At 29.3% G+C, this 25804-nt stretch overlaps 3 protein-coding genes and 2 long non-coding RNA genes across 13 annotated transcripts; all 5 read left to right on the top strand.

Moving 5' to 3' along the window:
- The first annotated feature begins 1207 nt into the window (after nt 1-1207).
- On the top strand, nt 1208-2434 carry LOC121175307 (uncharacterized). 2 transcript variants are annotated; one of them, XR_005892593.1, is made up of 3 exons: nt 1208-1449; nt 1874-2028; nt 2148-2434. It is a non-coding gene; the product is annotated as an uncharacterized lncRNA (long non-coding RNA). The 2 variants fall into 2 exon arrangements; XR_005892594.1 differs by having other exon boundaries at nt 1893-2028.
- A 2033-nt stretch (nt 2435-4467) lies between these two features.
- Nucleotides 4468-5288, top strand: LOC100811368 (cysteine-rich and transmembrane domain-containing protein B). Of its 2 annotated transcripts, XM_006585354.3 has the most exons (3): nt 4468-4586; nt 4815-4959; nt 5049-5288. In XM_006585354.3, the coding sequence occupies exons 1-3, from the start codon at nt 4553-4555 to the stop codon at nt 5092-5094; spliced, it is 225 nt and encodes a 74-aa protein (XP_006585417.1). In that variant the 5' UTR covers nt 4468-4552; the 3' UTR covers nt 5095-5288. The 2 variants fall into 2 exon arrangements, 1 of the variants encoding a protein (XP_006585417.1); XR_003267887.2 differs by lacking the exon at nt 5049-5288 and having other exon boundaries at nt 4470-4586; nt 4818-4903.
- Nucleotides 5289-9928: 4640 nt separating this feature from the next.
- Nucleotides 9929-11411, top strand: LOC100814413 (uncharacterized). 2 transcript variants are annotated; one of them, XR_415527.3, is made up of 3 exons: nt 9929-10180; nt 10833-10977; nt 11205-11411. It is a non-coding gene; the product is annotated as an uncharacterized lncRNA (long non-coding RNA). The 2 variants fall into 2 exon arrangements; XR_415528.3 differs by having other exon boundaries at nt 9969-10180; nt 10836-10977.
- A 3191-nt stretch (nt 11412-14602) lies between these two features.
- On the top strand, nt 14603-18988 carry LOC100815818 (high affinity sulfate transporter 2). Of its 4 annotated transcripts, none has more exons than XM_006585357.3 (11): nt 14603-14928; nt 15248-15446; nt 16088-16136; nt 16227-16410; nt 16501-16675; nt 16750-16815; nt 16908-17105; nt 17506-17588; nt 17671-17741; nt 18083-18154; nt 18520-18988. In XM_006585357.3, exons 2-7 carry the CDS (start codon nt 15375-15377, stop codon nt 16953-16955), a joined length of 594 nt encoding a protein of 197 aa, XP_006585420.1. In that variant the 5' UTR covers nt 14603-14928; nt 15248-15374; the 3' UTR covers nt 16956-17105; nt 17506-17588; nt 17671-17741; nt 18083-18154; nt 18520-18988. The 4 variants fall into 4 exon arrangements, with proteins under 4 accessions (XP_006585420.1, XP_040874183.1, XP_040874184.1 ...); XM_006585355.3 differs by having other exon boundaries at nt 14604-14928; nt 15248-15497; XM_041018249.1 differs by having other exon boundaries at nt 15248-15497; nt 16750-17105.
- A 1801-nt stretch (nt 18989-20789) lies between these two features.
- On the top strand, nt 20790-24851 carry LOC100811721 (cysteine-rich and transmembrane domain-containing protein B). 3 transcript variants are annotated; one of them, XM_006585359.3, is made up of 3 exons: nt 20790-20841; nt 24451-24595; nt 24685-24851. In XM_006585359.3, the coding sequence occupies exons 1-3, from the start codon at nt 20805-20807 to the stop codon at nt 24728-24730; spliced, it is 228 nt and encodes a 75-aa protein (XP_006585422.1). In that variant the 5' UTR covers nt 20790-20804; the 3' UTR covers nt 24731-24851. The 3 variants fall into 3 exon arrangements, with proteins under 3 accessions (XP_006585422.1, XP_006585423.1, XP_003531512.1); XM_006585360.3 differs by having other exon boundaries at nt 24454-24595; XM_003531464.4 differs by lacking the exon at nt 20790-20841 and adding an exon at nt 24013-24222.
- Nucleotides 24852-25804: the final 953 nt, after the last annotated feature.

Raw genomic sequence — 25804 nt, forward strand, 5'->3', positions numbered from 1 at the left:
TCAGTCCTCGAAAAATATAATTTATCGTTAAATTGATCGTTGAACATTATAATTTAATAATAAAATAATCTCACAAATTTAATATTAGAACTAATTTGTTATACTTTTTGTAAATTCAATGACTGAATTTATATTTTTCATGTTTGAGGAAATAATTTATTGGCGAATAACACTTTCGGGAAGGGTTTGACTATTTATAAAAAAAAATATGGAAAGAGACTGATATGGGTAGTTTATTAGTAAAAAAATAATATAAAAATAAAAAACAAATTATTATAATATGATTGTTTAATTTTGAAATGTTTTATTAAATTGAAGTCATATTATTTGAAAGACATCAAGTCATATGCATGTAACAATTTTCAATGTCACGTGACTTTTTTGTTTTAATTATACTGCTATATATTAATTATAAAATAAATAAGTTTAAATAAAAAATCAAATTTAAAATAAAGAGTCAGTTTTCTCTGTTTGCACTACATTCAGGATCCATATGTGTCTTTTTCTTCACTACAGTGGTAGGCTATCTTCTTTCATCACTTGGTAACCAGTTCTTTGAGAAATGTAAAAAAGAAAAAAAAAGTGAAAATTCAAGAAAAAATCAATTTAAATTTTCCAGTAATTGCAATTGAACATCACTCCCATGTTTCGATAAGTGTTACCAATGAAAAGAAGATCAAAGAGGGAGATACATCATGTATGCATGATAAACACTTGCGTAATAAAGTCGGTCTTCAAAAAGAAATTATTTAAATATAAGTATGAAATTAATTAATATAAAAGATTGTAAATTTATAATATATGACTATAATAATTAAATAACAACATAAAAAAACTTTTAACCCATGTATTCTACTTAAATTCTTCAACTATATATTTATTACCTTCTTCTTTCTATAAGATTGTTTTAATTAATTTACAAGAATTAAAAAAATTGGTGAATTTAATTAGTGATATTAAAATTATTATAAATTTGCATTGTAAAAAGTATTATGAAATTAGTAGCCTTTATTGTTTATTAACTACTCCTATAAAGTAATTAAATTCTCGTCTAAAAAATTAAATCCTATAAAAAGGTGAAATAATTAAATAATGTCTATAAAATGGCATCTAGGGAGGTAGTATGTGGTACAAAACCATATAAAGATGGCGAATTAGTTAAGGGCATCAAAAGTGAAAAGAACAACGACGACGCGGCCTAGAAAGACCAAATGAAAAAGACTTTGTTTTCTTAACTCACGTTTGTAGTTGTCGCAGAAGCCATTCGGATTTCGATTACATTAAGGAATTGAACCAAATGAACCTATATATACTACACATGCATATTTGCTTCCACAGTTTCCAATTTCATATCCTCTTACCGTTAAACTTAAACCCTTTGGTTGTATAAGAAAAACTTCATCATCATCATAATGAGCAGTCACTCCAATATTGAGCAAGAAGCCCCTGGTGAGTCTTTATTATATCATTCAAAACGTTCCTATTTTGGAACAATAAAACATGCATGGTTTCCTGTGTTATATTTTCACTTTATCCAAATCGATCGGCCATCTTTACATGCTCAATATTCAGTAATGTCTACTTTGTCTTCCTTAAATTAATGTCCTAGTTAGATTTAACATAAAGCTTAAGCTCTAGATAATTTATTAATGAGAAAAAAAAATTATACACTAACATGTTTTATAGTACCATTCAATTACAATTTATTTGTTATAATAAATTTATTAATTTTTATAATAATTATTTTAAAAATCATACGAACAATAATTTAAGATTAAATATAACATGTAAAGGTATTTTATATCATCATAAATAACTATTAAATTATTTGTTAATTTTCATATGAATTGTGGATATCTTTCTAAATGTAAAGACATAATATTACGATGAAGCAGTATCATATCCAGCACCTTCTGCCACACCACCTATGGGTTATCCTTCCAAGGATGGTCCTGCAGCTGTAGGGTACACCCAACAAAGACTTCCAGAGGAAACCAAAACCAGGGGTGATGGATTTTGGGAGGGATGGTGAGTATTGATTGCCAAAATCACTACACCTTAATTTTATTTAGTTCTAACTTTTCATAAACACATATTTTATTATTTTATTTTATTTTGACCATTTTTCTTTTTCTCTTTTCTTGCAGTTGTGCTGCTTTATGTTGCTGCTGTGTCCTGGATTGTTGCTTCTGATTGAATCATAGCACGGATTTGTGTTTGTCGATCATTTCACATTGCCAGCTTTCTAGTGTATTCTTTGTAGTAGTTTGTGGAAGAACAAGAATTTATGTCCTCTTGGACAGCGTGTATTTTATATCCTTTGGCCGATGCTGTTCTTTTTTCGTTATACTTTGAATTTTACCTTTGTATTATGTATATTTAGTCATTTTGTATTAGTAAGAAAAAAGTTATCATAAAATTATTGCGTTGACATTCTAACGGTTGATATAGTAGTGTTAGTATGATCTTATTGATAAATAACTTTACCTTTTTAACGTATACTAGGGGTTTGATTCTCAAGTTTGTGTATGAAAAAAAAGATACATTGATCTACCCAAAAATTCTAATAGTGGACTTAATTTGATGTCGCATCTTAAACAGTTTTGATAATATGGATTTAAATTTTTTTTTAAAATAGTTATATTAAAACTTAAGATGTGTTTGGAATAGATACTAAAATTAAATTATTTCAATTGAATTAAATTATGATCTATGTTATATAAAAATAGTTAATTTATTACTTACCCGTCATTTATTTATTTTTCTGTAAAGTAATCCACGTATAAAGCACTCTATAACATGAGGATGATTGGTTGTTCCGAGGTAGAGGTCTTCAAAAAATTGAGAGGGATTAAAATTCCACTCAAGGTGTATTTTTATTGTGGAGAATATTTTTTAATAGGATCCCAGCAAAAATGAACTTACTTAGAAGGCATATCAACATTCAAGCTCAAGAGTTACTTTGTGTATTTTGTAATGACATGCCGGAAGACACATCACACTTCTTGTTCAATTTCACAACCTCACAAAATATTTGGAAAAGATGGTATTATTTGATTGGGCTAAGTTCGGCACTTCCTCATACACCTATTAAGCACTTTTGCCTACACTCTCATGGATGGTGGGTTGGTGTTCCATTATTTTGGAATTTATGGTTACATAGAAATGCAATTGTTTTAAGGACATTCTCTGGATAATGAGAAGTTGTGGCATAATATACTGTTTTTGGCATGTTCATGGCTTAAGGGCCTCCATAAACACCCTTGATTTGTATTTTCTTAGATGGTGCAGTGTTGAACTTGTTACTGTATTTTTATTTTACAGCACTACTGGTGCTTTTTAATGAAATCATTATCGCTGATTAAAAAAAAAGTATAAATCCCCTTCTGGGTTTTTTACTAGTATTTTAGTATGAACATATATTTTTATATAACTAAAATTTATAATAAATAAATATTTTTAATACATAAATTATTTTATAATAAATAAATTTTGTTAATATATAAACTATATTTTAGACTTAGGATAAGTAATTTATATTATGATATACAATTATTTTTTTACCTATTTAATTTTTAAAATAAAGATATTGAAATTTAATTTTAAAAAAATAGAAATAATCAATTTGATAACATGTGATAAACTGAAAGATGTCACGTCTTATAAATATTTGTCAACTCAATCAAAATTAACACGATTAGTAAAAAAAAACTGATGAATTAACTATTTTGATCTAACAAAATATTGTAATCCCAAGGGTGATTGCCACGCCTAGTGTCAATCTTCCCTTATTTATTCTATTAAAATATCTCTGGTTGTGCTGAAAAATGATAAAGTGAAACTTTAAAAATTTAAGAGGCTACTCTAAAACCAATAATTCAAATAAGAGACATTATATTTGAAGTTTTTACAAATGTTCAAAATGGTCTATTAACGTTTTTTGTTAGTACTATAATGGTAAGAATAAATTTGAATCATTTTCAAAACATAAAGGATTGAAGAAAAAATTTAGGAGATTGATGCAGATTAAATTGAACAAATAAAAATAAAATAAAGGGCTGAAAGTGAATTTTAGCCTTAATTATGTGACCAAATCTTTTGAGACGGATCCAGAACAAATGTTGTACTATTAAAATCATACTTTTTCTTTTCTTTTTCAAGATAAATCATACTTATTTCAGAATGGAGGAAAAGGCACAATAAACTAAACTTCAAGGAAATGATAGGGAGAAAATTAGAAAGAAAATAAGTTTCACATAGGTTTATCTAGTGCAAAATCATATAAAGAATGTAAATGAAGTGCATGAAGAAAAGACCAACGCCAACGCAGACAACAAAGACCGATTGTACATGAAAACCATTTAGAATAAAAAATTGTGAATTAATTTCGAAGAATAAGAAATGTGATACGTGCCAAGCCAATTGTACATCCACCTGGCAACAGAGGTTCTAATGCATATTCGCTTCCATAGTTTCCGATTTCACATCCTCTTATTGTTAATTAAACCCTTTGTTTGCACAAGAAAAGAGTAATAACTTGATCATCATCAACATGAGTCGCTTCAACAATCAGCAAGAAGCCCCTGGTGAGTTTTGATTATAATATCATTCAGCAAAATGGCACAGCATAATATGGTTTCATATGTGAATTTTCATTTGATCCAAATCAATTGACACCGTATTTGCATGCTCAATACTCAATAATATGTACTTTCTTTTACATAAAGCTAAAGCTAAAATTAATTTGTTACTTTCCTTGAGAATTGTGAATATCTTTCTAAATGTGGGATTAATGACATGATATTTTGATGCAGCAGTATCATATCCTCCAGCTCCATATGTTAGTGCCCCACCACCTATGGGTTATCCTTCCAAAGATGATCCTACAGCTGTAGGGTACCCCCAACAAAGAGTTCCAGAGGAAACCACAAGCAGGGGTGATGGATTTTGGAAAGGATGGTAAGTTCATACATAGCAAAAATCACTGCACCTTCTATTTTCATAAACATGCACCAAATATTTGTTTTAATTACCTTCTTTTCTTGTAGTTGTGCTGCTTTATGTTGCTTCTGGGTCCTGGATTGTTGCTTCTGATTGAATTATAGCACATATTTGTGTTTGTCACCATGTTTTTTTTTTTTCACATTGCTAGTTTCCTATTTGTATTCTTTGTAGTTTAGAAGAATAAAGATCTTTGTCCTCTTGGACAGCTTGTATTTTATCCATTTGGTTGATGTTGTTCTTTTTCCTTGTACTTTGAATTTTTTTATGATGTATTTAGTTATTATAATAAGATTTTTTTTATTAATAAGACAAAAGTTATCATTAATTGTTGAGTTTGAGAACATTCTAGTAGCTTAACTAACTTGGTGTTTCAATTTCAGACACCTTTGCTACATATATGAATGATAATTAAATACCAATTCAACAAGGAACTTGCCTCAAAAAAATAAAACAAGTAACTATTATAAATACTTATGAAAGAGAGAGGAATTGATCATTAAATTAATTTGGTTGTATGAGGATTTTAGTATCCAACTCGTTCTATACATATTAGTTATGTAAAATGTTATATTTAAGACTAATATACAAATTTGATTTTTCTAGTTTTTTAATTTATAATTTTGGTAGTTCTATTAAAAATAAAGCCATTTAATTCAAATAGAGGCATTTACTTTCTAGGTTAAAAAATTAAAAAAAAATTGGTTTGGGTGTCTTAATCAATAAGTTGAGTGTTAAGTTATTAACGTTAATTATGTTTTTATTTTATTTATTGATGATAGGAAGATTCAATTTAATAAATTATTATTTAATTGAATGATGTATTTAGATGTTTATTATAATGACTAAAAATTAAATAAATATGATATTTAATTGAATATTATATTTAGATGTTTTTTATAATAATTGATAGTTAAATAAATTTGATATTTTTTACATCTGTAAATACTTATTAAACCTATCATTTTTATTTATAATTTATATATGAAAACAAGTTAATTATTATATAAAAAATAATTATCACAAAATTTATTATGTAAATTTACATATATGTTAAATATAAATTAAAAAATTTAGTGTTATATATAATGATATTATTTGTTTATAACATAATGTGTTTATTAGCTTAGTTGATTTAAGTATTTTATTAATAAAGTAAGTGACATAAGTTCGTTCCCTTATTGGACAATTAATTTTAAATTAAATCGTAAATTATATTTTTGAAAAATAAAAATAAATCTTATGGGTCACATACAAATTGACAATCCGTAGGTCCAATATGGATTAACAATCCGTATAATCATGCCAATCCAGATTGTTGATCCGTATGTGTATATCATTTTTTTTTTACCTTTCCTTCTTTGACGATGAAAACTGACCCAAAAATTACCGTATACTCTTAACAAATGTATGTACACCACCAGAAATCAAATATGCTCCCAAATCACCCTTAACAAAAGCAAATTACACTAAATGACAGAAATTTTACAAAAAAAAAATGACACTACAAAAATGAAATAATCCTGCTGCTATTTATAACTGAAAATATCATAAGGGTATTTTCAGCATCTTAGAAAATTGCTGGGTATTCCAAGCAATTTCCTTTTTTTCTCCTTACCTAATTAATTTTGTAGTTGTCTACTGTAATAAGGATATTTGTGTCCTCTAGGACAGCAAAAATTTACTTATGTGACCGAATTTGTATCTTGTTGATTTTTTGTACTTTGGAAAGGGTAATTAATCACATAAACCATTATTGCAATCACTAATTAGAATTACCTAAAACATCACTAATTAGAAGCCATAATGCTCTTGCTCATAATTTATAAAAAAGAAAAAGACAAAAGAAACACGTCACGCCCCCATAAAAGTTTAATTCCTTAAAAAAAAATAGTTTAATATTTTCAATCAACAATTTGATATGTGTTATTAACCGATTGAATGTATAATTCAAAGAATTCATACAGTAGTTTAAAATTTTATTATGTTCACATGAATAAAACTACTTTATTTAACGAAAAAAATTATTAAATATTTAGAGTGGTGGTGAGATAAACTAAAATCAATTATTATATCATGATGGATGTAAAACAACATATAATTACTTTAGAAAAATTATGGTGATATTGTTTTGAGAAAAATTATCTCTGTTTCCCAAACACACTCTATGTTTGCTTTTCACATATGTAAAGTTTCTTTATATCAACCGCAATCAGACACGCTGCGAAGTCGTTAGTTGGGAGACATCCACCATACCTAGAGTCCAAATTAAAAAAACTGGTTGAATGTACGTTATTAATTCATAAAAGTTCCAAGGAAATGAATAGGTGCATAGTAGATGGATTAGCTCAACACTCGTAGTGCATGTTGTAACTATCTTGACCTTTGACATTTTGGCCAACTTTTGCATAAGACTGCACTTTATTATAAAAGTCTCCCAGACTCACGTTTTTATTTTATTTAAAACAGCAAATTCAGTAATTGATGTTTTGAATTTAGAACAAAAAAAATAATCAAATTTGTTTCTTAAAGTGTGAGACTCTAAAAAAATTAGTTTTGCACAATAAATTAAAAAATTTAAATTTAATTTATGAATATGTAAAAAATATAATAAATTAGTCTTACAAATAATTTAATGATAATTTGATTCCTAAATTTTATAACTTAATATTAAATCAATTCTCAAAAGATATAATTTATCATCAAATTAATCCTTAAATATTATAACTTAATAATAAAATAATCTCACAAATTTAACATTTGAACTAATACTTTTTGTAAATCCAATGACCGAATTTATATATATTTTTCATGTTGAAACAATTTATTGCCGAATAACACGTTCGGGAAGGGTTTGACTATTTATAAAAAAATATATGGACAGAGACTGATATGGGTTGTTTATTAGTAAAAGAATAAAAATAAAAAACAAATTATTATAATATGATTGTTTTGAAATGTTTTATTAAATTGAAGTCATATTATTTGAAAGACATTAAGTCATGTAACAATTTTCAATGTCACTTGTGACTTTTTTGTTTTAATTATTCTGCTATATATTAATTATAAAATAAATAAGTTTAAATAAAAAAATCAAATTTAAAATAAAGAGTCAGTTTTCTCTGTCAGCACGCTACATTCAGGATCCATATGTGTCTTTTTCTTCACTACAGTGGTAGGCTATCTTCTTTCATCACTTGGTAACCAGTTATTTGAGAAATGTAAAAAAGAAAAAAAAAAGTGTAAAGATATTTATACATTAACATATTTTATAGTATCATTCAATTACAAAATTTATTTTATAAGATAAATTTATTTATAATAATTATTTTAAAAGTTATACCAACAATCATTTAAGATTAAATATGACATGTAAAGGTATTTTATACCATCATAAATGACTATTAAATTATTTGTTAATTTCCATATGAATTGTGGATATCTTTCTAAATGTAAAGACATAATATTACGATGAAGAAGTATCATATCTAGCACCATCTGCAACACCACCCATGGGTTATCCTTCCAAGGATGGTCCTGCAGCTGTAGGGTACACCCAACACAAAGACTTCCAGAGGAAACCAAAACCAGGGGTGATGGATTTTGAGAGGAATGGTGAGTATTGATTGCCAAAATCATGACCACTACACCTTAATTTTATTTAGTTCTAACTTTTCATAAACACATATTTTTTTATTTTGACCATTTTTCTTTTTCTCTTTTCTTGCAGTTGTGCTGCTTTATGTTGCTGCTGTGTCCTGGATTGTTGCTTCTGATTGAATCATAGCACGGATTTGTGTTTGTCATTTCACATTGCCAGCTTTCTAGAGTTTTCTTTTTAATCTTTTATTTATTTTTATTGTTCAAAATTAATTTAAAATATAAAAAAAAAATAAGGGATTAGAAATGAAAAAAATAATTAAGGGACTAAAAATACTGAGAGAAAATTAACGAAGGAACCAAGATTTATTTTTAAAAAAATTAAGGCTAAAAATTTGAATGTGAAAAAGTTGAGGGATTAACCTTTAAAATAATTATTTATTCTTAAAAATTATTTTAAAAGTAGACATTTGCCGCTTAAATCAAATATTAAATCCTTGCTCCTTCTCTAGCTAGTCTTTTGCTCCGTCTCTTTCTGCTAATGGATTGCATGTGCTCGCGATCGTTCTCATTTGATTCTGCATGTCCACTTGTTGATTGCGATTAGCAGGGACGTTTCTAATGTGTATTCGGGGGTGTCACGTGAAGCTATTATATTAGACAAAAACATGCAACCTAGTCTCTGTCTTTTCACACTGTAAACTTTGGACTCCATTCATTCACCTATTAATTTTTTTGTACATCTTTGTTCTTTTGTAAGTCTCTTTTTCCGCTTTTTATTTTATTTTTTATTGCATTATTCATCATATTTTTTATATTTATTTTAGAAATAAAAAGTAGTATGACGTGTTTAAAAAGAAAGTGACTGATTAAAATAATATGAAGATAAAAAAAAGGGAGTATAAGATTATAATTATTTATGCCAATATGACCAGGACTGTAACGCGATTTTTCAATTGTCCTTTTTGCGCTCTTATAGTTTTGTTTTGCTCGTTATTCTTTTTTTTAAAAAAAGTATAATATGTTTTTTTACATTTGTTTTAGAATAATAAAAAGTAGGATGGTGAGATTAACAAGAAAGTGAGAGAATAAAAGAATATCAAGAAAAAAGGAATGTATGATGAAGACATATAACTGTGTAAGATTGTGAATCTTTCTTCTGTGTTATGTTTTTTCATCCACAATGTTATTCAATTCAATTACATATTAATCTTTCTCCTATTTATTTCCATATAATCTTATTCTTTTTTTTATTCACTTATCACATTTAATAACAGAACTCAATATAGATTTTATAATTTTTTGGAATTTTAACCGTATGCAACTATGCATGGTTGGCATTGGCCGTAATGACTAACTTGATCTAGAGCAACTTGGCATTGGCCGGTCCACTTGTTGCCGTTGAGGGTTGTTCCTTCTCAATATAGATTTTTATTCACTTATCCCAAAAAATCTATTTATATAGACGCCATCTTCCGATGCTTCCCACAATCAGCTAATCCCACACTCTCTTTTCTCTACCTACAAAAAAAAAAAATCATCTAAGTTCTAACGATGAATCACCAACAACAATCTCCTGGCAAGTCTCTCGTGTATATATATTTTTTATACTGGATAATTATCAATATTCCTTCATCATAATTGATCTCCATCATTTGGAAAAATTCTTTCTCAGTTTCATACCAAATATGCATGTTTTATATCATAGAATTAATGGATGGGTTGATCATATTTGGGTGTTTAATTACAAATCCATGTTTTATATTCAAAGCTAGAATTATAAATTTCTATAGGAAGATATATATTGATCACTTAAATTAGAATTCAATGGATATACACAGTATAAAAGATTTTATGCAACTCATCAGTTAAAAATCTGTTTTGACGGAACTTAAAGGATGATTATTATTAAAATTAAGAAACTTATTATACATAATAGTTTATGATTAAAGATTTTATTAGTAGTGAAGGAAGAAAAAGAAAAGAGAAATTATGAGTTTAAATTCCTACTAACAAAAAGTTAATGATCATTATTTTTTAAATTGATAAATATTAGTCATTAGAATATTTAATTTTTGTTAACAGAAAAAATTAAACTCTCGTGACTTTTTCTTTTTTTCTTTTTCCCATAACCAATAATATTTATGGATAAAAAATATAATTTATAATTGAAAAGGAGCATAAGAAAATATTGTACATAAATTATATCTAAGTGGTGTTGTATTTTCCAGCAGTGACTGCATATCCAGCAGGGGCTCAGAGCAACCTAGCAGCTCCACCACCACCTGTAGGTTATCCCACTAAGGATGATCTTCCTTCCCAACAAAATGTTCCTGTCAAAACCACTACCAGGGGTGGTGGCTTCTGGAGCGGATGGTCAGTTAATTTATATCCAAAATCTTACTTCGTCTAAATAATTAAGTCAATTTTTTGTGAAAAGATCTAATTTAATTGACTGAAGAATGCATGCATCAATTGTTATAAATTTTAATAATATTTTTATTCCTACCGATAAAAAAAAATTAATTCATTAATCAAGAGCACTTTACATCATCTCATCATGTTTTGATTTCTCAAAAGCATGTACTTTCTTTTTCTTGCAGTTGTACGGCACTCCGCTATGGTTGCTGTTGCATACACTGTCTGCAATGTTGTTTCTCCTCTTGAACATCCCTTCACTTTATGGATTTGAGCTTGTTCTCTCTGTCTTTTGTTATTTTCTTTACCAGATTAATTTTGTATCTTGTTGATCTTTTTGTACTTTGTGGAAGGGAACTAATAACATGCATGGACCATTATTGCAATTTTCAGTTAAGAATTTGATCAGTTATCAGTTCCAATTCCAAGGAAATGAATCGGTAAGTTAGGTACAGTAGATGGATTAGTTCAACATTCGTTACCTTTAACCCCTGACATTTTTTGCCAAATCTTTCACAAGACTGCGTTTTAACATATTATGAAAACAGTAAATTCAATAGTTGAAGTTATGCACGTGTATATATATATATATATATATATATATATATATATATATATATATATATATATATATATATCATTCGGGTTTTATATCCATTCCAAATAAAAAAAAATAATAACAATAATAATAACTCACGTATAACGATTAACCAACTTAATTATATTTCTTCATTTCATTTAGTTTTGCTTGATGGTGCTTTTCTATTATTAAAGGAATAAAAAGGGTCACGAAAGGAAATTAATTAACGTGATGGCAACAAATACAATTGAAAAAAAAATGCTATTGAGAGACAAAACTTAAGCAATTGGAAAGAAAAATGGGAAACATGCATGTTAACGGAATTGAAAGAATGTGTCAAAAAAGAAACGGAATTGAAAGAAAATGAACATGCATGTTAAAGGGATGAAATTAAACAAAATTGAAAAGAAACAATTGTCAATGATTGGTCAAATATTGTTCCTTGCACCTTCTTAAGTCCTTATTCTGTTTGTCTCTCTCTCCTAAAATGCGCTTTTCTTTATTCCATAAGGTCATCACAGATGTCCCAAAAATCTTTTTTTTTTCTGTGAAAATAAAAAATAATATACAAAATTTATAATAACTTACACACTTCATTTAATCATCTACCCCTTGACAAATCTATTTATATACACATAATCTTCCACCCCTTCCCACAATCAGCTAATCCCAACCTCTCTTTTCTCTGCATACAAAAAATATCAAGAGCAACCTCATCTAAGTTCTAACCATGAATCACCAACAACAATCTCATGCTAAGTCTTTTATGGTTTTCACGTCCTAGAATTAATGGATGGGTTGATTATATTTGGGTGCTTAATTAAAAGTCCATGTTTTATATTCAAAACTAGAATTATTAATTTATATAGGAAAATACTCTTTTATATATATATATATATATATATATATATATATATATATATATATATATATATATAAAACTCAATTGGATTTTATTTTCCACCAGTGACTGCATATCCAGCAGTGTGGGCTATCCCACTAGCAGGGGTGATGGTTTCTAGAAGGGATGGTAAGTTCATTTATACCCAAAATCTCACTTTGTCTAATTAATTAGGGTATGAGACCGTAAAATATAAGTTTAGATTTAATTTAATCCTACAAAATTCAGTTTATAAGATGAATGATATCTTTAACTACTTATATACTCTAGCATAACATTATCTTCACTACTGGAAAATGAAATTTTTACGACGGTTAAATGAGTGTCATAAAATACTAAAAAATATTAGTTGATTGTGAAAAATCGTCGTTGTAAACTAGACTTTCTACTACAATTATTCTATAACCGTCTTAAAAAGTATTCAAAATCTAAGACATTCATTTGAATAACCGTTTTAGAATGACGCTCTTTTATTTGACATATTAAGACGGTTATCCAAATAATCGTCTTAGAAAGTCAAGCAGATTGAATGTATAATTCAAAGTGTTGATAAAATCACTTTATTTAACGGAAAAAAATATGTTTGCTTTTCACATATACAAAATTTCTTTATAACAACAACAATCAGACACACTGCAAACTCATTAGTTGAGAGATCGACATCCACCATAGCAGGAGTCCAAATTAAAAAAAATCGGTTGAATGTACGTTATTAATTCATAAAAGTTCCAAGGAAATGAATAAGTGCATAGGAGATGGATTAGCTCAACACTCGTAGTGCATGTTGTAACTATCTTGACCTTTGACATTTTGGCCAACTTTTGGATAAGACTGTGGTTTATTAGAAAAGTCTCTTGATAATTGATATGTTTACGTAATTTAAATATTTAAATTATATAGTAATTATCTAATTTTTTTTCTTTTTTATTGTTTCTTTTGTGTTAAAACATTAGGAATTTAGCTTCTTTTGAGTTTTTGTCCAATAGATGCTAAAGTTATCTAATTTACAATATTTTAGAGTGTACTTTTAGTAGAATTACACTGTAGGAGGCCGGGAAGATGGTTGAAGAATTCGAGAAGCTCGCTAAGCACATCAATAACGGATCAGTGCAAGGAGCCAACTTGAAGGTTAGGCTTAGCGCGCATCTGACGGCTTAGCACGCATCTACGATTTAGCCTGCACATTGCGGCATAGCGCACAGTCACTTATGTCAGCTGGACTTTGCACGTGTGCTTAACGAGCACATGCCGACTTAGCGCACGCTCAATATCGCAAAACAAGATTGTGCCGCGTTTTAAAGGGAAAAAAGGGGGAAAATCAAGTAGTTCTTTTGGAGGACCAAAATGAGAAGCTAGGGCACGAGAAAAGAGAGAAAACTCACTCACTTGGGGACCCTTTCTTCCATTTTCTTCCACACCTCTTGCTTTCTTTTTGTATTAGTAGGTCTCTCATGACAATGAGAGGCTAAACCATCCATTGTTGGGAGCTCAACTATCAAACACTCTTGATGTAATGATTTTAACTATCTATTTAATGTTATTTTGATATTATAGTCTCTTTTCTGTGCTTGATGTCATGTTTATGGCTTGATCACCCATGCTCATGTAGTGTTATAGGGTTTATGCATTGAAAAATGTTTATCTCCTAAGAACCTGAAAAAAGCATCTAGGTAATCTATGTCTAGGGATAGAATGGTATTATTTAGCCTTATTTATGCATCTTTATTCTTAAAGCAAATTATTTGATAGATTAGGAGTGAAATTAGGTAATTTAGGCTCTTTCACATGAGGAATCATGGTTAGGGTATGTTAGTGGATAAATGTAATAATCGAAATAACGTTAAATAGTGAAAAACACTTAATGTTCTATCAAGAGTCACTACCAGAAAAACAACATTCTACGACTAGAAGACAACATCGGTTAGTCGGGGACCGTTGTAGAATACACGCAGTGACATTTTTGTAAATACCACGAAACGAATGACATCGTTCTTTGCAAAGGCCGTAGTGGTCTTTGACGTGGCTCATTAAACGACTACGTTACCGTAAACAATGTTGTCGTATACCCATACACCATTCAATATAACATCGTTTGTGCACACACCACTGTCTTTGATTGTATTTTTTAAATTGTTTTTTATCTCCAAAAACCTTCATCTCAGAACCCTAGCCGTGTAACCCCCTTCATCCCTAGCCGCGTAACCCCCTTCATCTCAGAAAAAGGTCTTCATCTCCGCCGTCGTGGCCTCAGTCGTGGCAAAACTATGTTGTGGGTCATATGCGTCCAATCAGAGGTTCCATTTCTCTTCCTTCTTTCGCACCGAAGTTCCAATCGTCGTTGTTAGGGTTTTTCCTCGTCGTTGGAGAGAGATGTGTTGGATTCGTGATGACAACCCTATCCCTGGCCGCGCCCTTTGCCTTTGCCCATGTATGGAGTTTTCCTATCCTCTGATTTTTTAGGTTAAATAATTATTCACGCTTCGTTCGTATCTTTCTTTCGTCTATTCTTTTCAAGCTTCGTTCTTTTCTTAAGCTTGATTGTGAACATTTCCCTTTTTTTCTCTCGATAATCGCATTTTCTTGCTACTTGTTGCTGATCTATTCAAAGATCATTATTTGAATTCGTTACGTTAGTTTAGCTGTCGGGATGGGTAATTTTGGGTTACCGGAATTCAACATTTACCCATGATGGATTACGGCTTTGCATTTAATTATGCTTTAATTGTATTTGCATTGTCTTATTGCAGATGTCTTCTACTTCCTTGATCATCGTAGAAGAGAAGAAATGTTTCTCTATGCGTTTGGTGGAAGCAGAAAGAATTTTCAAGTCATTTTAATATTTTGAGGTGCAGGCTAGGTGTCGTTGGGACTTCAATGGCAGTGACCGAAGCTCAGAATCCTCTTCTTGTAGAAAACACATGTGGTTCCTTGTTAAAAAAGCTTCAGGTAACTAAGTTCATTCAGCTGAAAGAAGATAAAAAACAAAGGCTGCACAAGGTAATGCATTTAGAACATTTCTTCTCCTTAATTTTTATTTATGCAATAGCTGTTAACTGTATAAGCTCTCAAATGTTAGGAATTTTGATATACTGTGGTTTTTGTCTTGCTAATCGTGTGTGTATTTTCAAGAAATCACCATCAATTCTGACTTTGACACCCCAGAGTGGCATTACTTACTAAATGTTTTGCATTCATTACTTGCTAGACTTTTAATCTGATACCTTTTTCTTTACTTTTAATCTAATGGATATTTCATGCATATAGTTTTTTTTAACAGGCCTATTTTGAATTATATCTATCTTTTCTTCTTTTTTTTTAAAAGGGTTGAATGATCTGTCTATTGTTTCCTAAGCTTGTTGACCCATTTATAGCACTCTTTTTCGACATTTTCTTATCAGATGAAATTCATGGGTACCACGTGAAATATGTAGATCCTATTTCTCATTTGGGGTCTCAGTCCAAACTAGTGAGACCTACATGAATTTCAACTTGAAAAAAAAAGAAATGTGTTGAAAAGAGTGTGATAAAAGAATATGTTGATTCTGAGAATTTGGATGATCACTTTCTAACATATGAATGCATGATAGGACATTGCATACGCAAAGCTTGCAAATTTGGATCCCCAATATGCACTCTGTGAGCATCTTGATTTATTTTAAGAATGCAAAACTTGGATATATTAGTTCTTCAGTTGTGTTTGACTTGGCTTTCCATCACTCTGTGCAGACACCAGTTTTGTGTGTCCTCTTGTGTATGCAATCATGGGAAGCTCAAGAGATATTTCCATAGTACCTGTAGTTGTGGTGTCCCTCTTGCTTGGGACTTTGCTAACCGATGAGATCAGTGACTTCAAATCTCATGAATACCTGCGTCTTGCAGGAGCCACTCAAATGGCACTCGATGTTCTCAGGTATAGTAAATGATTCTCTTCTCATGCATTGTTCTTTCTTGCTTTTCCTAAATTATTCTAGTGCTACAATCTAAACGTGAATTTTTGCAGGCTTGGTTTCTTGATTGACTTTTTGTCCCATGCTTCCATTGTGGGATTCATGGATAGAGCTGCCATTACTATTGCACTACAACAACTTAAGGGTTTTCTTGGCATAAAAACATTCACCAAGAAAACTGATATTGTTTCTGTCATGCGCTCGGTTTTCAATGCAGCACATCATGGGGTAAGGTTTCATTTCTGTTTAGAAGTTCACTTCAAAATGGGGATCATATTCATTTGCTTAATCTTTGCTTGCAGTGGAATTGCAAGACAATAGTCATTGCAGTAGCATTCTTGGCTTTCCTTCTTATAACCAAGTATATTGTAAGAATGCCAAGAACAACTTTCCTTCTTTTCTGCCCCTTTCCATTGGAACTTTCATTATCATAACTTAATTTTTCTGTTGTAATGGACAGGCTAAAAAGAATAAGAAGCTCTTTGGGTGGCTGCAATTTCTCCTATGATCTCTGTTATAATGTCTACCTTTTGTGTTGGAACCTTGTGCATGTAGCATTGTACACTCCATATACTAACTAGAAGTGACTAATATGACAATTTAAGAACCTTGTGATGTCTTTTGGAACTCGGAAACAATTATTACTATGACATTGGAGGTGGGAACCTTTTGGAATCAAGTGTTTTCATGGATAAGTTTTAGGATAAAACTTAAATGTTGTATGTTAAGTGCTTTTGTTACTGTTTTCTAACGAGTTTCACCTTGCTTAATATACTAGTAAAGGATGGAATTTAAGATAAACATAAATTACAGAGGTAAAATTCTAATTCTAATAAAAGATCAACACTTAGAGCACCCTATAGAACTGTTGTATTTAAGTTTTGTCTCTAGTTTTATTGTTAGTAAAAATTGCTTTGAAAATTGAACCGTGACCATTGAGGTATAACATTATCTTTAATTAAGTTTTATGGACACTCCCACTTCAAGGTTAAGAAAGTCTAGATGTTGATTCACTTGATTAAATTTAGCTTGATGAATAATTCCATCACAATTTGCAGAATTTTGAGATGGCTGGCTGATGAAGAAGCCCAAAGGACAAGTGGATTGTCAGGAATAGAGTATCTCACGGTTGAAATGTCACGTAAGGCTTTCTACCAAATTCTTTCATCCTATTTTGATTAATTTTGATGAATGAATTTATTCGCCCAACCATATTCTTGTAGCTGTTATTGATATTGACACTAGTGGCATCCATGCTTTTGAAGAGTTATACAAGACCCTTCAGAAAATACAGGTAATAAATTAATAAGTAATCATATAATTTAACTTTTTCTACATCATTAGTCACTTCTAATTACTATAGAAATTCTTCTGGAAAAAGTCTCTAGGTACATATCAAGCTTTGTCCGATGATCTTAAAATATGCCCAAAATGTTAAGGAATTCCCCAACCCATGTCCTATATAATTATATTTGCTTGGCAAAGATATATAGTTTAAGTCAATTAATTAATTAAATGACTTTGCTTGATGGCAAATGCATGTACATGTTTCACAGCTATTCACTTGCATGAATATACATAGTACATCGTCCTTATCTGCTTTGGTCTATGTTTATGGGATTATTTTTATTGTAGGTTGAAATGTCAAAGACCTGGCCACCTAGCTGAAGATTGTATGCCAAAGGATCTTTTTCAAATGTATAGAAGGTTTGAAAAATTTTATTTACTTCTTTTCTTGGTAATCATATGTTTATGTTGTTATATTTTTATTTAATGGACTGGCGTCATACTAGGAAAAATACTTAACTAATCTTAGTTTACTTAAAACCTGAAGAAATTATATAAGTATATTTATTCATTATTAGTAATATAGATAATTTTATTATTCATTGTTAGGTTTTAATTAATTAAGTATTATTTTATTATATTTATTGATTATTAAAAATATAGATGATTTTTACCACTCATTCTCAGTTTTTATATATAAACAATTATTACATCAAGCATATTGATTAAATACTAAGCAGGTTGTTAATTTTTTTACATCGGTGTTGGCGTAAACAATGATGTAGAAATCAAATATTTCTACATCGTTGCTAAGGCAAGAAACGATGTTGAAAACACAGGTTACTACATCGGTGCTGGCAAGAAACGATGTTGAAAGCACCGGTTACTACATCAGTGCTGACTAGAAACGATGTTGAAAGCGCCGGTTATTATATCGATGCTGGCGAGAAACGATGTTGAAAGTGTAGTTTACTACATCGGTGTTGGCGTAGGCACCGATGTAGAAATAAATGTAATTCTACAACGGGTCAATTATGGACTGTTGTTGAAAATTTGTAGTTTCAACAACGTTACATACAACAACGGTTAGTCAATGTTGTTGAATCCCATTTTTGATCGATGTTGAAAACACGATTTCTAGTAGTGAGTGGTTTCGCTAGGTTGAGTCTCAACATGCTCCGTAATTCTACTTCAACCGACAACTCACCTCCTGAGTGTTTGTATTTTATCTCTTTAATGTGTTTTGTTTAATTATCTTCATTTATGTCAAATTTTATATTTCGTATTGTTATTTGATCGATATCAATTTTAGTTCATTGATTGCTTAAAATTGGATATATACAAACTCTGAGTACAGTCAAAGAGTACAGTCAAAGTTCCTGTGGATACGATACTCGGTCTTATCATTTTATACTACTTGTGCGACTCGGTACACTTGCGGAACACCACGCGTAACATATCCCAGACTCACATTTTTATTTTATTTAAAACAACAAATTCAGTAATTGATGTTTTGAATTTCAAAGAAAAAATAGTCAAATTTATTTCTTAAAGTGTGATAGTCTAAAAAATTAGTTTTGCACGACAAATTAAAATATTTAAATTTAATTCGTGAATGTGTAAAAAGTACAACAAATTAATTTTATAAACAATTTAATGACAATTTGATTCCTAAACTTTGTAACTTAATGTTAACTCAATCTTTAAAAAATATAATTTATTGTCAAATTAATCCTTGAACATTATAACTTAACGATAAAATAGTTTCACAAATTTAACTTTAGAACTAATTTGTTACCCTTTTTGTAAATCTGATAACTTGAATTTATATTTTTCATGTTTGATGAAACAATTTATTGCCGAATAACACTTTCGGGAAGGGTTTGACTATAAAAAAAATATGGACAGAGAGACTGATATGGGTAGTTTATTAGTAAAAAATAAAAATAAAAAAAAATTATTATAATATGATTGTTTTGAAATGTTTTATTAAATTGAAGTCATATTATTTGAAAGACATTAAGTCATGTAACAATTTTCAATGTCACGTGACTTTTTTGCTTTAATTATAATGCTATATATTAATTATAAAATAAATAAGTTTAAATAAAAAAAATCAAATTTAAAATAAAGAGTCAGTTTTCTCTGTCAGCACTACATTCAGGATCCATGTGTGTCTTTTTCTTCATGACTTGGTAACCAGTTCTTTGAGAAATGTAAAAATAAAAAAAAAAAGTACGTGAAAATTCAAGAAAAAATCAATTTAAATTTTCCAGTAATTGCAATTGAACATCACTCCCATGTTTCGACAAGTGTTACCAATGAAAAGAAGATCAAAGAGGGAGATACATCATGTATGCATGATAAACACTTGCGTAATAAAGTCAGTCTTCAAAAAGAAATTATTCAAATATAAGTATTAAATTAATTAATATAAAAGATAGTAATTTTATAATACATGACTATCATAATTAAATAACAACATAAAAAAATTTTAAGCCATGTATTCTGCTTAAATTCTTCAACTATATATTTATTACCTTCTTCTTTCTATAAGATTGTTTTAATTAATTTACAAGAATTAAAAAAAAGTTGGTGAATTTAATTAGTAATGTTAAAATTATTATAAATTTGCATTGTGAAAAGTATTATGAAATTAGTAGCATTTATTGTTTATTAACTACTCCTATAAAGTAATTAAATTCTCCTCTAAAAAATTAAATCCTATAAAAAGGTGAAATAATTAAATAATGTCTATAAAATGCCATCTAGGGAGGTAGTATGTGGTACAAAACCATATAAAGATGGTGAATTAGTTAGGGGCATCAAAAGTGAAAAGAACAACGACGACGCAGCCTAGAAAGACCAAATGAAAAAGACTTTGTTTTCTTAACTCACGTTTGTAGTTGTCGCAGAAGCCATTCGGATTTCGATTACATTAAGGAATTGAACCAAATGAACCTATATATACTACACATGCATATTTGCTTCCACAGTTTCCAATTTCATATCCTCTTACCGTTAAACTTAAACCCTTTGGTTGTATAAGAAAAACTTCATCATCATCATAATGAGCAGTCACTCCAACATTGAGCAAGAAGCCCCTGGTGAGTCTTTATTATATCATTCAAAACGTTCCTATTTTTTAACAAGAAAACATGCATGGTTTCCTGTGTTATATTTTCATGTATCCAAATCGATCGACCATCTTTACATGCTCAATATTCAATAATGTCTACTTTGTCTTCCTTAAATTAATGTCCTAGTTAGATTTAACATAAAGCTTAAGCTGTAGATAATTTATTAATGAGAAAAAAAAATTATACACTAACATGTTTTATAGGGTCATTCAATTACAACTTGTTTTATAGGGTCATTCAATTACAATTTATTTTTTTATGATAAATTTGTTAATTTTTATAATAATTATTTTAAAAGTTATGTGAATAATCATTTAAGATTAAATATGACATGCAAAGGTATTTTATACCATCATAAATGACTATTAAATTATTTGTTAATTTTCATATGAATTGTGGATATCTTTCTAAATGTAAAGACATAATATTACGATGAAGCAGTATCATATCCAGCACCTTCTGCCACACCACATATGGGTTATCCTTCCAAGGATGGTCCTGCAGCTGTAGGGTACACCCAACAAAGACTTCCAGAGGAAACCAAAACCAGGGGTGATGGATTTTGGGAGGGATGGGGAGTATTGATTGCCAAAATCACTACACCTTAATTTTATTGTTCTAACTTTTCATAAACACGTATTTTATTATTTTATTTTGACCATTTTTCTTTTTCTCTTTTCTTGCAGTTGTGCTGCTTTATGTTGCTGCTGTGTCCTGGATTGTTGCTTCTGATTGAATCATAGCACAGATTTGTGTTTGTCATTTCACATTGCCAGCTTTCTAGTGTATTCATTCTAGTAGTTTGTGGAAGAACAAGAATTTATGTCCTCTTGGACAGCGTGTATTTTATCCTTTGGCGGATGCTGTTCTTTTTTCGTTATATATACTTTGAATTTTACTTTTTTATTATGTATATTTAGTCATTTTGTATTAGTAAGAAAAAAGTTATCATAAAATTATTGCGTTGACATTCTAACGGTTGAAATAGTAGTGTTAGTATGATCTTATTGATAAGTAACTTTACCTTTTTAACGTATACTAGGGGTTTGATTCTCAAGTTTGTATATGAAAAAAAGATACATTGATTTACCCAAAAATTCTAATAGTGGACTTAATTTGATGTCGCATCTTAAACAGTTTTGATAATATAGATTTAATTTTTTTAAAAAATATAGTTATATTAAGACTTAAGATGTGTTTGGAATAGATACTAAAATTAAATTATTTCAATTGAATTAAATTATGATCTATGTTATATAAAAATAGTTAATTTATTACTTACCCGTCATTTATTTATTTTTCTGTAAAGTAATCCACGTATAAAGCACTCTATAACATGAGGATGATTGGTTGTTCCGAGGTAGAGGTCTTCAAAAAATTGAGAGGGATTAAAATTCCACTCAAGGTGTATTTTTATTGTGGAGAATATTTTTTAATAGGATCCCAGCAAAAATGAACTTACTTAGAAGGCATATCAACATTCAAGCTCAAGAGTTACTTTGTGTATTTTGTAATGACATGCCGGAAGACACATCACACTTCTTGTTCAATTTCACAACCTCACAAAATATTTGGAAAAGATGGTATTATTTGATTGGGCTAAGTTCGGCACTTCCTCATACACCTATTAAGCACTTTTGCCTACACTCTCATGGATGGTGGGTTGGTGTTCCATTATTTTGGAATTTATGGTTACATAGAAATGCAATTGTTTTAAGGACATTCTCTGGATAATGAGAAGTTGTGGCATAATATACTGTTTTTGGCATGTTCATGGCTTAAGGGCCTCCATAAACACCCTTGATTTGTATTTTCTTAGATGGTGCAGTGTTGAACTTGTTACTGTATTTTTATTTTACAGCACTACTGGTGCTTTTTAATGAAATCATTATCGCTGATTAAAAAAAAGTATAAATCCCCTTCTGGGTTTTTTACTAGTATTTTAGTATGAACATATATTTTTATATAACTAAAATTTATAATAAATAAATATTTTTAATACATAAATTATTTTATAATAAATAATTTTTTTTAATATATAAACTATATTTTAGACTTAGGATAAGTAATTTATATTGTGATATACAATTATTTTTTTACCTATTTAATTTTTAAAATAAAGATATTGAAATTTAATTTTTGAAAAAATTGAAATAATCAATTTGATAACATGTGATAAACTGAAAGATGTCACGTCTGATAAATATTTGTCAACTCAATCAAAATTAACACGATTAGTAAAAAAAACTGATGAATTAACTATTTTGATCTAACAAAATATTGTAATCCCAAGGGTGATTGCCACGCCTGGTGTCAATCTTCCCTTATTTATTCTATTAAAATATCTTTGGTTGTGCTGAAAAAATGATAAAGTGAAACTTTAAAAATTTAAGAGGCTACTCTAAAACCAATAATTCAAATAAGAGACATTATATTTGAAGTTTTTACAAATGTTCAAAATGGTCTATTAACGTTTTTTGTTAGTACTGTAATGGTAAGAATAAATTTGAATCATTTTCAAAACATAAAGGATTGAAGTAAAAAATTTAGGAGATTGATGCAGATTAAATTGAACAAATAAAAATAAAATAAAGGGCTGAAAGTGAATTTTAGCCTTAATTATGAGACCAAATCTTTTGAGACGGATCCAGAACAAATGTTGTACTATTAAAAGAAAAAAATATATATTTTGGGGGTGAACTAAAATCATACTTTTTCTTTTCTTTTTCAAGATAAATCATACTTATTTCAGAATGGAGGAAAAGGCACAATAAACTAAAATTCAAGGAAATGATAGGTAGAAAAATTAGAAAGAAAATAAGTTTCTTAGATTGGTAAAATAAATTGAGTTGCTTTGGGGGGGGGGGGGGGTCACATAGGTTTATCTGGTGCAAAATCATATAAAGAATGTAAATGAAGTGCATGAAGAAAAGACCAACGCCAACGCAGTCAACAAAGACCGATTGTACATGAAAACCATTTAGAATAAAAAATTGTGAATTAATTTCGAAGAATAAGAAATGTGATACGTGGCAAGCCAATTGTACATCCACCTGGCAACAGAGGTTCTAATGCAAACACCGACCTCATTTATTTTCATCATATAATAAAATATAATAACGCGTTTATAACTGTCCCACACGTTATTTGATGTTCTATTGCATTAAGGAACCATAGATCATAGTCCCCGACGAATCTATATATACCGTCAGGCATGCATATTGGCTTCCATAGTTTCCAATTTCACATCCTCTTATTGTTAATTAAACCCTTTGTTTGCACAAGAAAAGAGTAATAACTTGATCATCATCAACATGAGTCGCTTCAACAATCAGCAAGAAGCCCCTGGTGAGTTTTGATTATAATATCATTCAGCAAAATGGCACAGCATAATATGGTTTCATATGTGAATTTTCATTTGATCCAAATCAATTGACACCGTATTTGCATGCTCAATACTCAATAATATGTACTTTCTTTTACATAAAGCTTAAGCTAAAATTAATTCGTTACTTTCCTTGAGAATTGTGAATATCTTTCTAAATGTGGGATTAATGACATGATATTTTGATGCAGCAGTATCATATCCTCCAGCTCCATATGTTAGTGCCCCACCACCTATGGGTTATCCTTCCAAAGATGATCCTACAGCTGTAGGGTACCCCCAACAAAGAGTTCCAGAGGAAACCACAAGCAGGGGTGATGGATTTTGGAAAGGATGGTAAGTTCATACATAGCAAAAATCACTACACCTTCTATTTTCATAAACATGCACCAAACATTTGTTTTAATTACCTTCTTTTCTTGCAGTTGTGCTGCCTTATGTTGCTGCTGGGTCCTGGATTGTTGCTTCTGATTGAATCATAGCACATATTTGTGTTTGTCACCATTTTTTTTTTCACATTGCTAGTTTCCTATTTGTATTCTTTGTAGTTTAGAAGAATAAAGATCTGTCCTCTTGGACAGCTTGTATTTTATCCATTTGGTTGATGTTGTTCTTTTTCCTTGTACTTTGAATTTTTTTATGATGTATTTATTTATTATAATAAGATTAATTTTTTTATTAATTAGACAAAAGTTATCATGAATTGTTGAGTTTGAGAACATTCTAGTAGCTTAACTTGGTGTTTCAATTTCAGACACCTTTGCTACATATATGAATGATAATTGAATACCAATTCAACAAGTAACTTGCCTCAAAAAAATAAATCAACAAGTAACTATTATAAATACTTATGAAAGAGAGAGGAATTAATAATTAAATAAATTTGGTTGTATGAGGATTTTAGTATCCAACTCGTTCTATACATATTAGTTATGTAAAATGTTATATTTAAGACTAATATATAATTTTGATTTTTCTATTTTGGTAGTTCTATTAAAAATAAAGCCATTTAATTCAAATAGAGGCATTTACTTTCTAGGTTAAAAAATTAAAAAAATTGGTTTGAGTGTCTAAATCAGTAAGTTGAATGTTAAGTTATTAACGTTAATTGTGTTTTTATTTTATTTATTGATGATTGGATTATTCAATTTAATAAATTATTATTTAAAAATATATAAAAATATTAATTTTTTAATTTTCATTTAAAAAATAATGAGCACTCAAAAATTAACTAAATTTAATAAATGCAAGGTAGTAGACAATTGTGACCAATCGAAAGAAAGATAAAAGGCTAATAACCAAATGTGAAGTAAAATAAACTAGATGAGTTTCCCGTGCTTTTGCACGGTAGTAGACAATTCAATTTTTATGAAACTAAAAATGATAAATGCAAAATAAATAAATAAAATATGAATGCCGTAAAAAAAAGTGAGAGGCAGAGGAGTGTGCCAGTGCATTAAGTGTTAGCAAATTAGAAGTTACACAAAGGCAAAAAGAAAAGAAAGAGAGACTAATAGCATAACCCATTTGGGTTCTTGGATATTT

Source organism: Glycine max, chromosome 8 (genome assembly GCF_000004515.6).
Source record: "Glycine max cultivar Williams 82 chromosome 8, Glycine_max_v4.0, whole genome shotgun sequence".
Lineage (NCBI taxonomy): Eukaryota > Viridiplantae > Streptophyta > Magnoliopsida > Fabales > Fabaceae > Glycine > Glycine max.

Coding starts and splice junctions, on each gene's coding strand:
- LOC100811721 (XM_006585359.3), top strand. CDS start 20,805: ATGAGCAGTCACTCCAACATTGAGCAAGAAGCCCCTG. Junction 20,842..24,450: donor CATTGAGCAAGAAGCCCCTG/GTGAGTCTTTAT, acceptor ATTTTGATGCAG/CAGTATCATATCCTCCAGCT. Junction 24,596..24,684: donor GATGGATTTTGGAAAGGATG/GTAAGTTCATAC, acceptor CTTTTCTTGCAG/TTGTGCTGCCTTATGTTGCT.
- LOC100811368 (XM_006585354.3), top strand. CDS start 4,553: ATGAGTCGCTTCAACAATCAGCAAGAAGCCCCTG. Junction 4,587..4,814: donor CAATCAGCAAGAAGCCCCTG/GTGAGTTTTGAT, acceptor ATTTTGATGCAG/CAGTATCATATCCTCCAGCT. Junction 4,960..5,048: donor GATGGATTTTGGAAAGGATG/GTAAGTTCATAC, acceptor CTTTTCTTGTAG/TTGTGCTGCTTTATGTTGCT.
- LOC100815818 (XM_041018249.1), top strand. CDS start 15,375: ATGGCAGTGACCGAAGCTCAGAATCCTCTTCTTGTAGAAAACACATGT. Junction 16,411..16,500: donor ATGGCACTCGATGTTCTCAG/GTATAGTAAATG, acceptor GAATTTTTGCAG/GCTTGGTTTCTTGATTGACT. Junction 16,676..16,749: donor TCAATGCAGCACATCATGGG/GTAAGGTTTCAT, acceptor CTTTGCTTGCAG/TGGAATTGCAAGACAATAGT.